The sequence below is a fragment of the Hydra vulgaris genome, chromosome 15, assembly GCF_038396675.1.
Source record: "Hydra vulgaris chromosome 15, alternate assembly HydraT2T_AEP".
Classification (NCBI taxonomy): domain Eukaryota; kingdom Metazoa; phylum Cnidaria; class Hydrozoa; order Anthoathecata; family Hydridae; genus Hydra; species Hydra vulgaris.
Genome location: NC_088934.1, coordinates 22756139 through 22773981, shown reverse-complemented (window position 1 = coordinate 22773981; position 17843 = coordinate 22756139). Strand labels below are relative to the sequence as shown.

Genomic DNA, 17843 nt, shown 5'->3' with positions numbered 1-17843 from the left:
AAAGTTAAAACAATAAATGAAGTTTATTTAAAAATAATTATTATTTATTTCTATTAAATAAAATGTTAACAATATAGTCTTCATATTACAATTTTAAGATTTTACTTGTTTATACAATTAAAAATTAATCCATTTAAAAAAGCTTTTAAAATTTATGAAACTTTTGTTAAAATATTTTTATTTACAAATATGAAAAATATTTAATGATCTTAATCTGAAAGTTTTAAGATCTAAAAACTTTACTTTTTTTGGCACTTGGTGGAGTTAAGGCGATTTTTAAATTATTCAAATTCTTTTATTTTAAATTAGCATGATTTTGTCAGCATATTATGTCTAAACAAGAGCTTTAGATATTATTGGTTTTTATAATGTTCAAAGAAACTTTTCACTTTTATATATAATTTTCAAAACTTTTTTACTACCTCTAATAGTGAACCTAAAGTACACAATATTTGAGTCTTTAGATCAACTTTGCTCAACAGGGTTAACTTAATTTTAGTTAAAAATTTTCGAAAAACCCATTATAGATCCTAGGTTTAATCTGTTCTGATACATACCTTGACAAGGCTGCTGCACAGAGAAACAAGTTGAGTGTGATACTAACAAGGATGTGGTAAAGATCTACCAAAAGGTAGATTCTTTTAGATTACAATTATGATATTTACATATAATTTTTTTTTTTTGCAATAAGCGAGTCCAGTAGAAGATTATGGAAAAGCTGAGGTTAAGTTGTGTGCATTCACATACACAACTTCGCAAACTTAAAAAAGTTAACTAAGGAATGAACTAAACTAAAGTGAAACTTAGGAATATTAATATATGTACTTTCAAAAAATATATAATACTCAATATCAAAATACAATAGTTGAATAAATATCAATTAAAATATCTGTGCAGATTTTTTCTGGTACATGTCTTATTTGTAACATTTTTATAAAATAAAAGTTTCATGTTTTAGAATTATTAGATTATAAAAAATATAACATTATGCAATGTAAGATTTAATTTGTGACTTCTTAAATCTTTATGTTTAATTTAATTTTTCAATTATCAAAATACATCAACATCAGTTTATCACTTATTTATTAAAAAAGGTTTATAAATCTAATAAGTTAAGAATTCATTTGTTAAGAAATAACTTGTTAAAAATATATTCAAGTCTTTATTATTAGATTCATTTTAATTACCTGCTTTTAATGATTTAAACCCATTTCCATTAATCTGCTGGATCAAGTTGACATTAAGACATCATTATGAAAGTGTTGAAAATAACACTTTGCTGTTGCCTCAAACGATGAATCCTGACCAATCCAATCACATATATTCTGGGTAGATTTGGTTGCTGAGTAGTTGGACTAAAACTCATAAGGCAGTGCATTTTGTGGAATATAGAGAGTTGACAGCAACTTTAATTAGTCTTATAACCTTTTTTTTTTGGTAATATTATTGTTATTGGTATTTTGATCTATTATGTTACATTTTTTATATTAAACTACCACCATGACTATCCACCTATAAACCCTACCTATTTAAAAAAAGAAATTTGAATGTAGTACATACAGGTATGCATCTAATTAATTTTACCTTATCATATTCATAATATTTATTAGCTTCAACACATACATCCACTATCTCATGGCCTGCTGCTACAAGGGAGTGCTGTTACATCTACTGAGGCTTAGACTTAAGGCAGCAATCTTTTTTATTCATAATTGAAATAATAAAAGACGAGAATGCGATAAGCAAAAAAGAAAATTAATAAAATACTGTATACTTTTTTATTCTAAGATTTAATAAGTCTGCAAATGTGATTTTTTTTTTAAATAACTTATTTTTATTTTACATTGTTACTTATTTACCAAACTTATATAAATTTTTACAGTAAAGTTCTTTTTACTTAAAGTCTTTAAGTAAATTTATGCATTTAAGTTAAACATTTATGTATATAAATTTTTTTATATTTATTTTACAGCAACAGATTGCGTTTTCGTTTAACATATTTATAATTCATTTTGAAATAATTCAATGATATTTTATTTGAACTTGACAGTTTTTATGAAGCTTTGTAAATGCCTCACAGCCATTCGTGTCAAAAATAAATACAAAAAGCAAACAGTAATTACTAACATTTATTATGTTAAATTTGAATAAAATAAACTTACGATTCTGCCATGGTAGTAAATGGGCTAACAGATCGGCAGATTAGTAGTCTTTTTTTAACTTATAGCTTTAATGTTGCGATTTCTCCGTTGCTACCATGCCAGATGTACTTTCGATTTTAAAGTGTTGGCAACTAATCTAAAATATTTTTTTTGCTTATTTTACAACTTCCTAAAATATTATATTTTGATTTGTCAATAAGTGTTTTTTATATGCTAACACTAGAATACATTCCTATATATCCCATAACGATACGAAAGCAATAGCGAATATTTATTTACACATGTAATTAAATACACATTTTGTGTATGAATAACTTATAATACTAGTTTACGTAATACTAGTTTTAGTTATTTACATTATCAAACTTTAGCTTTTAATTGTTTAAATGGTCTTTTTTGTTTTACTTGATCAATTCTAAATGCTGCAAATGTTGCAAGAAAAAAAACGCGCTTTTCTTTTAACAATAACAAGAAAAAGCGCATATATAGAGCTTATACAAAAGAACGTATATGTTTCTACATAGTATAAACAGATTCAATCTACTGGAATTTGTCTAACGACAGAATTGATTAATTTTTAATGGTGCTAAATAAAAAATTTTTAATTAAAGTCTTACAACTTTTTTGTTATATCAATACTTTATAAATAATATCAAAGTATGATCTGAATATTGCTTTTCTGTACATGTCAGTACTGCTCTCGGTAATAACATTCACAAAGGAGTAGCAAATAAACATCTAATAAAAATAATCCCAAAAAAATAACTTTAAGATAAATATAATATAGAAATAAAAAAACATATTCAAAATTATAAAATCGTTTTTTGTCTTTTCTTTGACGTCAGAGCCGACGACGACGGAGGACCCTACACTTTTTTTCTAAAGAACCTTTTTTTTTTTTTCAGAAAAATCTAGAAATAGAGAATATTTTTTGAAAATTGCTGACGATTGTGCCCCTCCACTTTAAGACCCGTGTCGTCGGCCCTAGACGTAGAAAAATTATTTACCAAATTACTTGTTTAATATTCCTTTCATTCCAAAATACTGCTCCGATTTGCATTCAACGTAAAGAATTATTGAAAATAAATTTTGTCGATAATTTTTTTTATTTTTTTATTTAAAGTTTTCACGTTTTCTTATAATGTAGTTCTATAATAGTAAACTATATTATCGACATAAAAATGTTTATTACATTATAGAAAAACGTCTAAATTTTATTTGAAAGCGTAATGTAAAGAATTATTGAAAAAGAAAGGAAAACAGAGAGTGTAAAAAATAATTAATAAATAAAAAAAAGTAAAAATAAAATCAAATAAATAAAAAATAATAAACGAAGCAAACAGAAAATGTAAAGAATTATTGAAAATAAAAATTTGTATAAAAAATAAAAAAAATTAACAACATAATTTGTTTTCAATAATTCTTTTTATTGTAATAGTATTTCAGAACAGAAGGAGTAATAATTTGGTATAATTTAAATTTATTTTATTAAGAACATGAAGCATTTCGCTTGGTTGCAGAGAGATTTAAAGAAAGATTGCTTAAATTTAATTTTGATTAAGTGATGTCTTAATATTTGTTTTAATAATATATATTTATCTTAGATATTTAAACTTTAGATATTTCAACTTTTGAATCCCTTAATAATTTATCATAGTATATGATTAAATAACTGAAGGTAATTAATAATGCATAAAAAAAAGTGCATAGCGTTTTGTGACATCTTTCAAAAGTGGTAATAAATAAAGCAAGCATAGTTCATAGGAAATAAAACAAACTTAATTTAAAAAAAAAAAGAAGTAAATGTGAGTAGAACAAAAAACAAACATAATTTGTAGGAAAATATTAGAAAATGAATTAACCCATAATTAGTATATGCAGGGTTGGCAAAAACCCGGCCCAGTGGGTTTTTTTGGGTAAATTTGGTGTTTTTTGGGTTATATTTTATATGTTTAAAAAAAATTTTTTTGTTGAATAACATTGAAAATAATTATAATTTTCTAGTTTCATTTAATATAAATTTTATATAATGTTATTTCATAATTTATAACAAGGATTATTTAAATTTTTTTTAAAAAGACTTTTAAAAATATTTTGAAACTGTAATGCCAATGGGAAGTGAAAAAGAAGGCTGGAGGAAGTAACTGAAGTTGTAAACAGTACTCAATTTTCTTTTGACTGTTATTACGCTTTGCTCAGCAAGAAGATAGAACGAGTAAAGCCCCATTTAAAATATCGGCAAAAAAAAAAGTGAGTTTTTACACAACCATACAGAAGGTCAAAATATTTGAAATTGTGATAATTTATTTCCAAATAATGGTTTATATATTAATACACCTGCTCTGTTAGCTCGACCATCATCTTAAATTGGAACAAGCTCTTTGGCATTTGTTAGTTCTAAAAGTTTTAAAACACCACGTAAGAAGCATCGGTTAATGTCATCATACACGATATTAACTAATATGAAACAAAAAGAAAATATTGATATAAAAATAGCAAAAAGTTTTTTCAGTGCAAGCGTATCATTTAAATTTCTGAAAATCATAAGTTTATAGACAAATCATTAAAACCAGGGTGTAATTCTCCTAACCGCGAAATGCAACGAGAAGAGCTCATGAAAGAAGTTCACAATCAAGCAAAATGATGGATCAATTTATCCGATAAGAGAAAACAAGAACAATTATGCAAGATGGATGGAGGAATACTGTAAATAATCATTTTGTCGCTTACAGAGGTCATCCATAAATGATGTCAGTAAATATAGGGGGGAAGGGAGTGCTGGAAAGTTTGACACTATTTGACAATGGGGAGGGGAGTGTTGAGGCCAAAATAATGTCAATTTAAATTATTTTATTAGTTTTAATGAGCAGATTTTAACGGTATTTACATCTACTAAATGGTATAGAAATGATGTTTTGTTTGTGGGGAAATTAATATTAAATGTGGAGAATTTGATATTATATTTTATTAAATTATTTATAATATAATATTATAAATTAATATAATAAGTTTCCAAGAGACATTAAATAAATAATAACTACTAACATAAAATAAAAATTACTTTCGTTTTATGAATATATTACCATTTGACTGCGAATCAAATTATGTTAAAAATATTAACTCTTTGTATATAAAGTTCACAATCGTTATTTGCTCCCTAGCGGATTATAAAATATGATTCAAAGTAAACTCATAAAAGTAAACTCATAAATTTGTCATTTTTTGAAATTAAATTGTCGTTATTTCAAATACGAAACTGTAATTGCTCTCTAGTTGATTGTAAAACGTGATGCAATGCAAACACATAAAGTCTATTAAAAATTCGAAACCCTAATTTCTCCCTAGCGGGTTGAAAAAACTCTTTTAAAAAGCTTGCGCTAACGATGAACAAAATCATTATTCTGATTGTGATGTAAATAATACTAATAAATCAATATTAAAATATGGATAAAACTGCATTACTTAACTTATCGATGGTCTCGTATGGAAATGCTCATCCCGATAAAAAAAGGCTAAAATCCAGAAAGAAGTCCATAGTATATGGAATTCATTAAAAGAAGAGAAACTGGTGCATAAGGATCTTGAATCAAGAGTAATGTATTTAATCAATTTATTTAATGAAAAGGCAATGAAGTTCAAGGGCAAGCAATTATTATTTTGGGCCAATACTCCAAAAGAGTCTGCCCCCACGTATACTCCACTTGAATTTGACAAAAATTCCTCACAGTTTGTTGAGCCCACCAATGAGCGATCTGTTATTGATGATCAACAAAGTGCATTAACTTTGAGTTTGTTGACCACGAAAAATCAAAAAAATGCATGAATAGTGGCTCAAGATTGACTCAATTCTGAGATTGCAGCTTTAAATTGTGAAGTTGCTGGATTGAAGACTAGAAAGAGAAGTGGATTCATTGCTGAGGCTGAAGAGGATGATTTGAAAAAGAAAAAGAAGAAACTAGCTCATCTATGTAAAGAAAAATGTAGCCAAAAAAAAGTATGATCAAGCTCAACAAAAGAAAACTAGAGAACTGAAAAAAGCTAGAATGGAAGAAATCTGCTTGGAGCATCTAGAAGTCAATGAAAAACTGAAAATCAGAAAGAAACCTGGTCGACCGTCATTAGAAGTAGATCAACCTCTTCTTTTGAAGGCGACAATGGATATTGCTCTCTATGGTTCGTCGGCTGATGAAAGACGTCGGTCAGAGGTTCTTCGGGTAATGATAGCTTAGCTATCATTACCCAAAGAACCTCTGTATACGCTGGAATTACGATCAAAAAAGATGGTCTCGGAAAAACAGATGCTGTTACTTATTCTGGACCTACCTACATTGCTGTTAGATCAGGAAAACACGCACGTCCTTGACCGCCTTTGCTCATGGATTAGACTTTCAGCGGATCTTGGATATCAAAGAATTTGACTCTATTACCAGAGATCCTCAAACTAATATGGTTAAGCCTATCGTTGTGTTTAGCGTCGATGGAGGACCCGACGAAAATCCCAGATACCAGAAAGTAATTGAAATCGGGATTCACCATTTCTTAAAGAATGACCTTGACGAATCCTTTTCCCCTTACCTCTGAAAATCAACGCCGGCTTCACCATTCCTTCAGGACTGAAACATATTTGATGGGTAGCTTGTCGCTTATCAAGCCCACTGCCAGGTTAAGCTACTCATACTCTATGGTCCCTTCGTTCCTTTCCCTTACTCATTGGAATTTCGTATGTTCGTTTGCTCTCGACTACAAACGGAAGTGGAATTTGATCTACATTGATTCTCTTTTTCGGTGGGAAACGCCCCCATTTTTTATCGTATGTGGGTTTGCCACTTCCAGACTTAATCAACTTTTCTCTCAAATTTGAATGCCATTTCATCAGAATCGGGGTTTGCTTCTTTACGTCAGCTTGGCGCTTACGTTGAACACACAGCATGCGGATCTTATTTTTCCTTAAGAAATGAGTGACTATTGATTTTAGCAATCTGTCAGCATTCGGGCTTTGTTGTAGATGAATTTGATTCGCTCGGACATACAACCACTCAAAGTTAACTTTTAGCCTCTTTTTTCTTGCTTCGGAGAATTTGTCATTAAGTTTGTTAAACAAAGCTTTGTGTTTGTCGCCTCTTCGGCATTTCCTGAATAACGCGTTTTTCTTGTTTTTGTTAAACTTGTTGTAGATTTCTTTTTCCTTTGATTTCCATCGTGTAATCATACTCTTATGAACGTTATACTTTTTTGCTACATCCCTACTTAACATACCATCGTTTAAGTTATTTAGCGCATCAATCTTTCCTTTTAACGTATAGCTCTTCCGTTTGTCAGCAATTTTTGGTAATTCGTTAGCTTCAACATCAGTAACAAGCTTCTCTAAAACCGATTTCACAGTTTTTTCAATATTATCGTACTTGTTTTTTCCATCAATGATTTGATCCAAGCTCATTGATTTCGGGTCTTTGTCAGTTTGAGCAATATCCGTATGTGATAACTTATTTTTACACCAAAACTCGTGCATCGAAAGGGCTTGTGATGTTTTCAGTGATTTTTTGCAAACAATACATTCAAACAAATTATCTTCTTTTTCCTTTGGCACTACATTTATCAACTCACCACGATGACAAATCTTTTTGGTAAAACCAAAGTTGAACAAATTTGTCTGCTTTCTCTTACTCATGATCTTAACAGCGTTGTCAACAACATACACAACAACAACACTACTGTGAGTACTTTCTTTTGAAATCGTTCATCTAAAAGAAGTCATTACATTGCAGAGAAAAAAATTGATTCGAACGCAAAATCAAATGTTTTCATTTCTCAAAAAAACGTGTACTCAACGCCGTTAATGCATGTTCTGGAAAATACACGAATTTTGCGTTTTTATAAAAAGGTTATGTTTGACTGCATTTTTTTAGCCCAAATAATTTATTTTTTTTAATTATTTTTTTTTCCCCGAGCGCTTTAATTTGTCTAAAATCAAACAAAGTTAACTTTTTTTTAAATTACTAAAGTTTAGATATAAAATTTTTCTTTATGGTTGATGAACCATATTTTGGTATAAAATGGTGCTGCGCTCAATGAAGATAAAACATTAAATTTAGAAAACAACTTTTTCAAACAAGTTTTAAGTTATATGTTTAATTTCTAACCAGTCATATGTCTGCAAACATATTAAAGGTCGAAAAAAATTAGTTATTTCAAGTTTAAAATCTGTTTTTTCCATTTTATATGAAAGTTTTTATTAATTTGAGTGTGAAGAACACACTAATTGACATACGACCAGTTAGACTTTTAAAGTTAAACCTCTTAATGTTTATTTAAAAGTTTAAGCTCAAAATTTAAACATTACTGTGATATGAGCCACCCCTATTTTATAATGCCATAAAACTATTTTACTAAAATTCCGGTCTTTAAATTACCATAGATTAATGTAAACATGTAAAATAGCGGGAAGAATATAAATTTACTTAACCAAATTTAGAATACAAATAAGCAACAGATTTATAATAAAATTAACTCAATTTTTTGTTATGTCAGAGCTGTCAATTGCTGATCTTTTAACTTGCGGTTTCTCTAAAGTTGCAGTATATATAGCTTTAACTGAAAAACATAGAATCAAACATTTAGTAAATGAAAATTATAAAGTTTTTAGATCAAGAGTGCTAAATCATCAATACAAAATTTATATTGAAAAAAATCCTACATTTCACTTTAGCTATGAACAAATAAAAAGAAAAGGCCGGGTTATTGTTAAACATTTAAAAAACTTAGGGAAGACCAGGTCAAAATTGTCTTTGAAAAATATTTTGCTTACCTTTTCCAAAGAAAGATTTAATAATTTAGGAAGCTCAAAAATGCTTCATAGCCTTTTTAACTGTCAAGGATGAATAGCTAACGAAAGATTAAAATTAGTGTTAGAAATATTTCCTGCCAAATGTAAAAGGTTCAAATATAAAGAAGAAAAAAGACCAATGTATAGGCAGAAAAAACTTTCAATCGCAACTCATAAAGCACTGAACAAACTAGAGCAGGATTTTAATAAAACATTTCCCACCACATTCACAAAGGCTATGAAAATCAATATACCTAATCCACAAAATAAAAAACACAGATATGATGCAAATAAAATAAAAAATGGTATTGAAAATCAATGAAAAGAAACCTCAACAGATAGGTATTTATATACGAAAGCTCAGCAGATAAGTATTCATAAACACCTGAGTATTTAGATCTATACATAATAAATATTGTTTGTACATACTGTATATACTACACAAGTGTGTATGTGCTTGCTGCACCAGAGAGAGAGAGAGAGAGAGAGAGAGAGAGAGAGAGAGAGAGAGAGAGAGAGAGAGAGAGGAGAGAGAGAGAGAGAGAGAGAGAGAGAGAGAGAGAGAGAATGTACTCTCTCTCACTTTGTTTTACATGTGTAATATATGTATATAACACAAAGTATAATAAAAAATTAACTTTTTTACGGCATTTGGTGTTCTTGTATCATTAAGCAATAGAGATAAGCTCCGCCTAACCCATAGTTTTGAAACACAAAAAATGCGAAAAAAAGAAGAATATTAAAACTATCAGCTATAAAAAATGTAAGTCAAGTACAAGCAAATGAGTTGGTTAAAAAAAGAATAGTATAACATCAAAACAGATTTGAATTAAGTCAATATTTATAATTACAATGCGTCATTATGTTAAATTTAGGACTGGCATAAGTCATTAGTTCATCCAGTGATCCCTGGGTGAAGTAGTATGTAGGGATTTTTCTACATAAACCAAATAAAGAATCTAATAAAACCTAATAAATATCAAATAGAGGAAAATTTAACTTACACCATTATAGTTCTTACCAGCTCAAATGATCATTAATTATAAATGATGTATGAATTTTTTATAATTTGGACATTTAATTAATGTGTATTAATTAAATGCAACAGATGGCCTTGGTATTATAATTTCAAGTTGTATATTTCAATATATATATATAATATATATATATATATATATATATATATATATATATATATATATATATATATACATATATTCATACACACATACTTTAAAACTCTATTCACATCTAGAAGGAACCTACGAGATGTGGAAACACTCACAGAGCTCGTTTAACAATCCATATGACAAATGTGTTCTAAGTACAGAGAAGTACTAGCCATTCCTTATGTAGTTATGTTATATACCTTCTAGCATACTACAGAGAAGGATTAAGGATTGAAAGGTGCATATAGTGAGGCTTATACAAAGTTTTTTTTTTCTACCACTAATTTAGGGAGAGAAAAAAGCAAAAAACCCTGTCGGTTCTGTTGAGAAATATTCCTGGAAACAAGTTGAGTGTTTGGATGTAATTTCATCCTACCCTAATGGTTTTAAATAAACTTTTCTGAACTAGCACGTAAATTTTCTGTGACAAACAAAAAAGGTAATGGTTTTAAATGTCTGCGATATAGTATATTTACAAAAATAATAAACCAATAATAAATGTATTATGCTAATAAACTAGTTTTACCATTTTAACAGTAATAAGTACCAATAAAAAACAAGAATTTTAAACAAAATAATTTTTAGGTATTACACCCGCAAACAGAGGCCAAGTACTGAAAAGACTTTTAGAATCTATGAACTGTGATCTAAAAAGACTAAATCTAAAAAGAAAAATGTCAGACAATACATACCCTGATGGCACTAATATTAATAATATACAGTATAGAAGAAAAAAACGGAGATATTTATTACCTTACCTTCACTTATCATTAATAAGTTAAACTTTTCAAATTTTATTAATCATTCATGTTTAAACTCATTTATAGGTTAAACATGCCATACATCAGAGATATATCTTTGCCATGCGAACCAACTAATAAAAAAATAAAGCAGCAACTCAAAAAAAAATAGACGATGGAACATATAATTCAGGGGAAAAGATTGTACCCCAAAGATATGAAAAAGTATTTATATCATCTGAAAATCAAACAATTACAAAAAAAGGGGTTCATATTGAAGGCAGAAAAATTTTCTTAAAAGATATAAGACTAAATATGTTCAAAGACCATGAGATTTTTATGAAAGTTCAAAACGATAATGAACTAGAAGCACTTTCTCAAAGGCAAATTGTTGATGCTCTTGAATTCAGGAATATAAAGATGAATATGACACCCTAACTAAAAAAGAGCTGATAAATATACTTAAAACTTATGAAAGAACAAGGAATTTAATGTTTTGGTATGATTGCTCCAGTATATCTAATCACACTCACTTTCTTGTTACTGTTAGCGTAATGTATGATACAGCCATATTTTTAAGTAGCTTTGAATATAAACAAAAGTATGGAGAGAATATAAATGTTCAATCAGAGGTCGAAAAGCCTTATTTATACATACTTGGTAGATGTCCTTCCAATGACCAGCAACTTTTGTATAGCGATGACAGGATTAATGACATTTTGCAATTGAGCGATACCTTAGAATTCAAGGGAACACCTATTTTAGATGTTGCACGAATATTCAAAGGTGACAATCCAGCAGCACAACTGGAAGCTGGTCATCAGAAGGGTGGTAATTATTTTTGTTGGGCATGCAACATGCATGCAGATTATTCTAATAATATATCTATATCACTAAGCTTCCCATACACTTCCTTAAAAAATCGTATAGACCATATAAATGCAAGTAACACCTCACAGCTGGCAGTAAACCAAGGAAAAACAAAATTATATTCATGTCTAAAAAAAAATCAGATTGAACGAGAGCTTTATGAAAGAAATATTCAATTTCCATTAAATACGTCTGTCAAAAAATTAAAGGAGCTATTGGCAAATGAAATGCATGGAGTGCAAGGATTGCCTGCCCTTCTTTTTAAAAAACCAGGTTTTTCTTTAACACAACTAAATCTTTTACACTATAAAATTTTAAATAATGAACCAATGCATGATATTTCAAACCATATTAAAAATATATTTGATGAATTGCCATATTTAGTAGAAAAAAAAGATAAAAAAAATTGTAGAAAATATAATTGAAAGCTCTTTTAATGGCATTGAAGCAAAAAATGCTGCCAACTATTGAAAAAGTTGATTAATAGTTACTAACTGTTCCTAGAACATTACAAGGTTGGTCACTTTGTTTTTAAATTTTTACTAACTTGAAATACAAAACATCCTTTATATGCCAGAAGAATCTAGATCAACACACAGTATTCTTCGTTTAATAAATACCACATTTGTGCATGCAATAATTATAAAAGAACATTTAGAAGCAAATCTAAAAAATAGCAAGCGAAAATTCTTTGATGCATACTATCACTCAATCACATCCCATGCTCCACTACAGTATAGATTGTTTGCAGGTCGTACGTCTAATGTGGAAAAAGAAGAAGCAATGTTTCAAAATTTGAAACTGTCTGCAAAAACATCTTCTAATCATCATTCAGATAATGTTATTTTTAATGCAATAATCCGCAACCAAGCAAAAAAATATTTAAAGGAAGGAAAAAAGTTATGTGATGGCATTTCAATACTTCACAAATTCTACCAACCATTACATAGTCTATTTAATGACACAAAAATATCAATTACTTGGATTGAAAAGAATAGCAATGAATATCAAAAACTTTTAGAAAAATCAGCTGACTATTTAGTAGAAGGCATTAATGTATGGTGGAAAGAAGTTGAAGATGGAGTAGTATTCTTTGATATAAACTACCCCAATAATTCGAAAAAAAACATTTTCCCATTTTCATTCCTCCTCAATGCAACAACAGTCAGAGTACTTAGAAAAATGCTGAAAACATTGTTTGGAAAACAAAAACAAAATTCCTGCTTATAAAATCACAGTTAATGCATATGTTTTTTATTTAGACACACTTCAATATTTTCATATTTTTAACACTGGAAATATATCTAGAAATAGTATTATACCACTAGATATAATTTTGATTTAATAATATCAAAGTTTTTCAAATTAGTATTAAAAACAGTTATATAAATAATACTATTATTCTTAATGACAACATCTAATGTTATTATTATTTTATTAAAAAAGAACTTAAATATTATAAAAAATATGTTTATAATGTGTTTACAACATTACCATTATGTAGTACATAGCCATTGTATGTACAATCAAGTACACAATCATTGTGCCATAATTTTAGCAGTATGCATACCATATTATGCAAAATAACGTTATTATATAATATATAATAACGTTATTATAGTTATAACTACTAGTTATAACTACACATATAATATTTGTATATATATATATATATATATATATATATATATATATATATATATATATATATATATATATATATATATATATATATATATATATATATATATATGTATATATATATATATACATATATATAGTATTATTATGTATATGTGATGATATATAGTATATACATATGTATATATGATATATAGCATTATTTAATAACATTATTAATTTTATATTATACTAGGATTATTATATTATATAAGGATTTATTATTGCTATCAAAAATGAATTTTTATTCATGATATAAAAAAATATATTACTTCTAATAATTAAGTAAAGTTAAACAAAAAATATATATATATTCAACAAAATATTGCGTTTCTTTACTACATATTTTTACTACATCGCAAAAGATATGTTAAGTTTTAAACAATATCTTAACAAATGTTGCAGACCGGAAAAAAAGTATGTTTGTTATCACCGAGAACAAACAAGACAAAAAAGTTCGAGAACTTGCATTAACGGCGTTGAGTACGGCAATTTTTTAAACTACATAAAGCTATGTTTTATATCCAACATAAAAATAGTATTTGACATTAAATAAAGGAACTTTTTGAGTGCTTTGATTTTTATGTGCAATTTATGAGTTGCTTATGTTAACATTTGTTCAGAACTGAAGTTGCCTAATATTTTTTCACATCGAGTTCAGTTGTTTATAAACGATTTGCTTATACAAAAATCGTGTATCGTGTTAATTCAGCAACAACAGCAATGTTATTATTAAGATAATTTTTTGCGATTTTGTTATTATTGTAATGTTATATTATAGATTATTTGGCGTTTGAATTTTTTTTTTTTTTTAATTGTTTATATTTTTTTATTTATTAGTTATCGTTCAGAATTATTTATATATTTGGTATTGTAGCTGAGAGTTATAGTTGCAGTTAGAGTTTATTAGATTAAATAAATAAAAAAACTTATTGTATATAGTTTAGAATTATTTATTTATTTGGTATTTTAGCTGAGAGTAATAGTTACAGTGCGACAAAATAGTATAAAATCTTCCATAAAAATTATTTTTGCACTACAAGTTATCTGATTAAAAATAGACTTGCATAATTTCTTATTGATATTTTAATTTCTTAATATATTTTAATATATTTTAATTTCTTTAATATATTTTAATTTCTTTTTTTTGATATTTATACATTACATTTAAAGCAAAAGACTGTTTCCTTGTTTAAATACTACAATGGACACCCCAGTGGGCACAGGACCTAAATAAGACGTCTTTTGAACGTTCAAAAGACGTCCAAAACGTTCAAAAGACGTTTAAAAGACATCTTTTTTACGTCCTGTGCCCACTGGGACTGCTCTAAAGAGCTAGCGTCACTTGTGCCATCTACTAAAATTCATTATTGTGTTACTCATCATAAAGTCTAATTGTTTTACTATGACTGTTCTTAAGTGCTCCCAAATTCTTATTTGTCTAGTTTTTTTCCTTAAACTTTTTTTTCACTTGCTTCATCTTGTTTTCCTGATTCATATAATTCACAATCTATTAATTTTTCTGTTATTTGTTATCTTGTTCTATAAATTTCATCTTTTCTGTAACAGTAGTTGCTTGCAGTCTTGTTGGAAATAAAGATGTTAAAAAAAAAACATTTCCAATGTTAGCCCAACATATTGTATTAGCTGGGATGTTATGCATTTTAAACTTTTTTTTTGTGAAAAAATTCCTCTTTTAGTAATAAAAAAATTAGCAATACAATAAACTAAGTAAATGATATAAAATTTCCAAAGAAGTTAACTAAAATTAGATTCAGTAATTTATGTTTACTGCAGTAATTTATGTTTTAAAAACTATTTTATCTAGTTCAAAAACATATAACAGTATACTGAACATCAAACAAATAAGATAATAAAGGCTATTACTAACCAATCCGTAGAAAAATAATTAAATATTTATGCTAAGTAATGCAAATGAAGAAATAAAAACTTTACTTTACTTAGGTCACAAACAATTCATAACATAACTATTAACAATAACAAATCATTTAGTTAAAGCATAAAAAGTAAATAAGTTTCTCACCAGTCAATCATCACAATTGAAACTAATTAGCCAAGCACCTTTAAGCAGAATTTTTTTCACAATTAATGACTGAATTTTTAGTTTTACATGCAAACGATCCAAAAAACATTACGCAGAATAATTTTTGGATTATTGGCATGTTTTTATACTACAATATAATGCAGAACTGCCTTCAAAAAATCTTTTAGGCATCAACCAAGAAGAATCCACCCAGTTATTAATTAAATCATATCCTTGAAGTGCTCTAAAAAATAAAAGCGACCACAATGCAAAATGAGAAAGTAGTCAAAAATAAAATAATTTTACACTACTTCCTGTAAAATGAATTATAAATAATTTTGACACAAAAATATTGCTGAAAATTAAATACGTGGAAAAAAAAAGACACTGCGCAGCTTTCTGTTTAAGTAACAAATCAAATCAAAACAACATCATAATAAAATAGTAGCCAAACAAAATACCTAAAAGGTACAGCAAGATATTTCAAGTGTAACAACATTGATCAAGATAACGCCATACATAATGGTCACAATATAAGTCTCTAAATTATAGAGACTTATATTGTGATTTTTGACTTTTTTTGTTGTTGTTGTTGTTTGTTAATTCACCTACTCAAGGCCGAGAAGGCCTGGAGGTGAAATTTTTTTTTCTAAACCATATCAACCTTGGACTCAAAAAAAAGCAGAAAAAAATGCTTGTTTCATAAATAATAATTTTATTAGAAAAATTTTTTAGTGAAAAAAATACTTGCAAAAATATACCTTAAAACCCCCGTTTTGTTGAGGACGGGGGTTTTTAATGAAAAAAACAACTCTACTTTTTTAATTTTAATTTTTTAATAAAAACAAATATTATTTTCAAAATCAGTATATTATTTTGCTTCTTTTAAGTATCAAGTTAATATAGTTTAGAAACTATATTAACTTGATAAACCCATCAAAAATTTAGAATCCAAAGGGGAACCTCAAGAACTTATCTAAACTATAAAAAAAAGAGTAAGGTTCTTTTTTCACCAAAAGATATTGATTTGCTGCTCAGGCAAATCAAATTTTAAAATCTTCAAAATCGCTCTACCCTAATGTGTATTACAAATTGTAAAAAATATGTAAACTTTGATCTTTTATATTGCATTAATGCGTCATATGACAAACCTAAAATAAAAATTGTAACAGATAAGTAGACATAAAAAAAAAAACAAACAAACTGGAAAACAATTTACCTGCTTTTTGGTAGCCTGTTGTCATATTTAAACTGCTGTCATGATGCAACTTGTCGGTGTTGTTTTATGACGTTATTTCACGTTGGCTTTTAGTAAACTTTAGTTATATTTTAAAGACATTACAATAGATTTAAAATATTTTAATTAAAAAGAAAAAAAAAATGCTTCAAAGAGCCAAACTAAAAACATTAAAGATAAAAAATCAAATAGATATAAATAAATTGCATTTATATAGCTAAATAGTCTTGGCTTATAGTAAATTTTAAAAGCAGTGTTTTCAATAAATTAAACTACCAATTAATTATTTTTAACAAATAGAATGTAGCATCCTATTATGATGATTGGGTAGTGAATCAATTTAACTATATTTAAGTTTAATTGGTGAAAAACAAATAAAATTTTAATTAAAAAAGACAAAAACAAACCAAATACAAACAATAGTATATTATAAAAAATAAAAAATTAAAAAAAAAAATTACAAAATTAAAAAAAATAAAAAAAAGTCACCAAAGAAAAAACGGCAACAAAAAAGTTATAAATATCTTCACTGATAGAAGACATTTACAACCTTTTGGTTGCTGTTTTTTCTTCAGTGTCTCCCAACTCCCCGGTATGGATGAGCCCTCCATTTGAAGGATGGCTCATCCATACCGCCATTACTTTGCCACTTATTGAAGGACCTCTCCGAGAGAGAGGCCCTGGGTGTTGGGAGCGATATCTTTTGTATTCCTCAAATGTTAACGACTCTAAAATTACAAATAGAAGGATATAATAAAATTTTAAATTATTTACAATTTTTTTAAATCAAAATATAAAGCATAACCTCACCATTTTCACAGGATGAAGAGGATGCTAAAAATAAATTAAAAAAAAGTAAATTAAAAAAAGTTAAACTTGTGAGAAATTTAATTTTAATAAAAATATGAGTAAAATGCAAACAGTTTAAAAATGTCATATTTATATTAAATAATTCTTTCACCTATTGCACATATTTCTCCATAAAAAATATATAAAATTTAAAACACAGCCCTACCAGTTATGCTTCTACCAGACACTAAAGACAATAAATATACCTCAGAATAATTGATAGAATTATATTTACATATAAATATTTAACTATAATTTTTTTACCTATT

The 17843-nt window shown here is 27.3% G+C and overlaps 1 protein-coding gene across 1 annotated transcript in view; it reads right to left on the bottom strand.

The window, feature by feature from the left end:
* The window catches only part of LOC136072036 (kinesin-like protein KIF28), a 29137-nt gene extending 26919 nt beyond the window's left edge, over window positions 1-2218 (bottom strand). Inside the window, exon 1 of the mRNA XM_065820002.1 lies at window positions 2163-2218. Within this exon, the coding sequence (XP_065676074.1) occupies window positions 2163-2173 (11 nt within the window). The 5' untranslated portion in view covers window positions 2174-2218. The remainder of the gene's footprint in view (window positions 1-2162) is intronic.
* Window positions 2219-17843: the final 15625 nt, after the last annotated feature.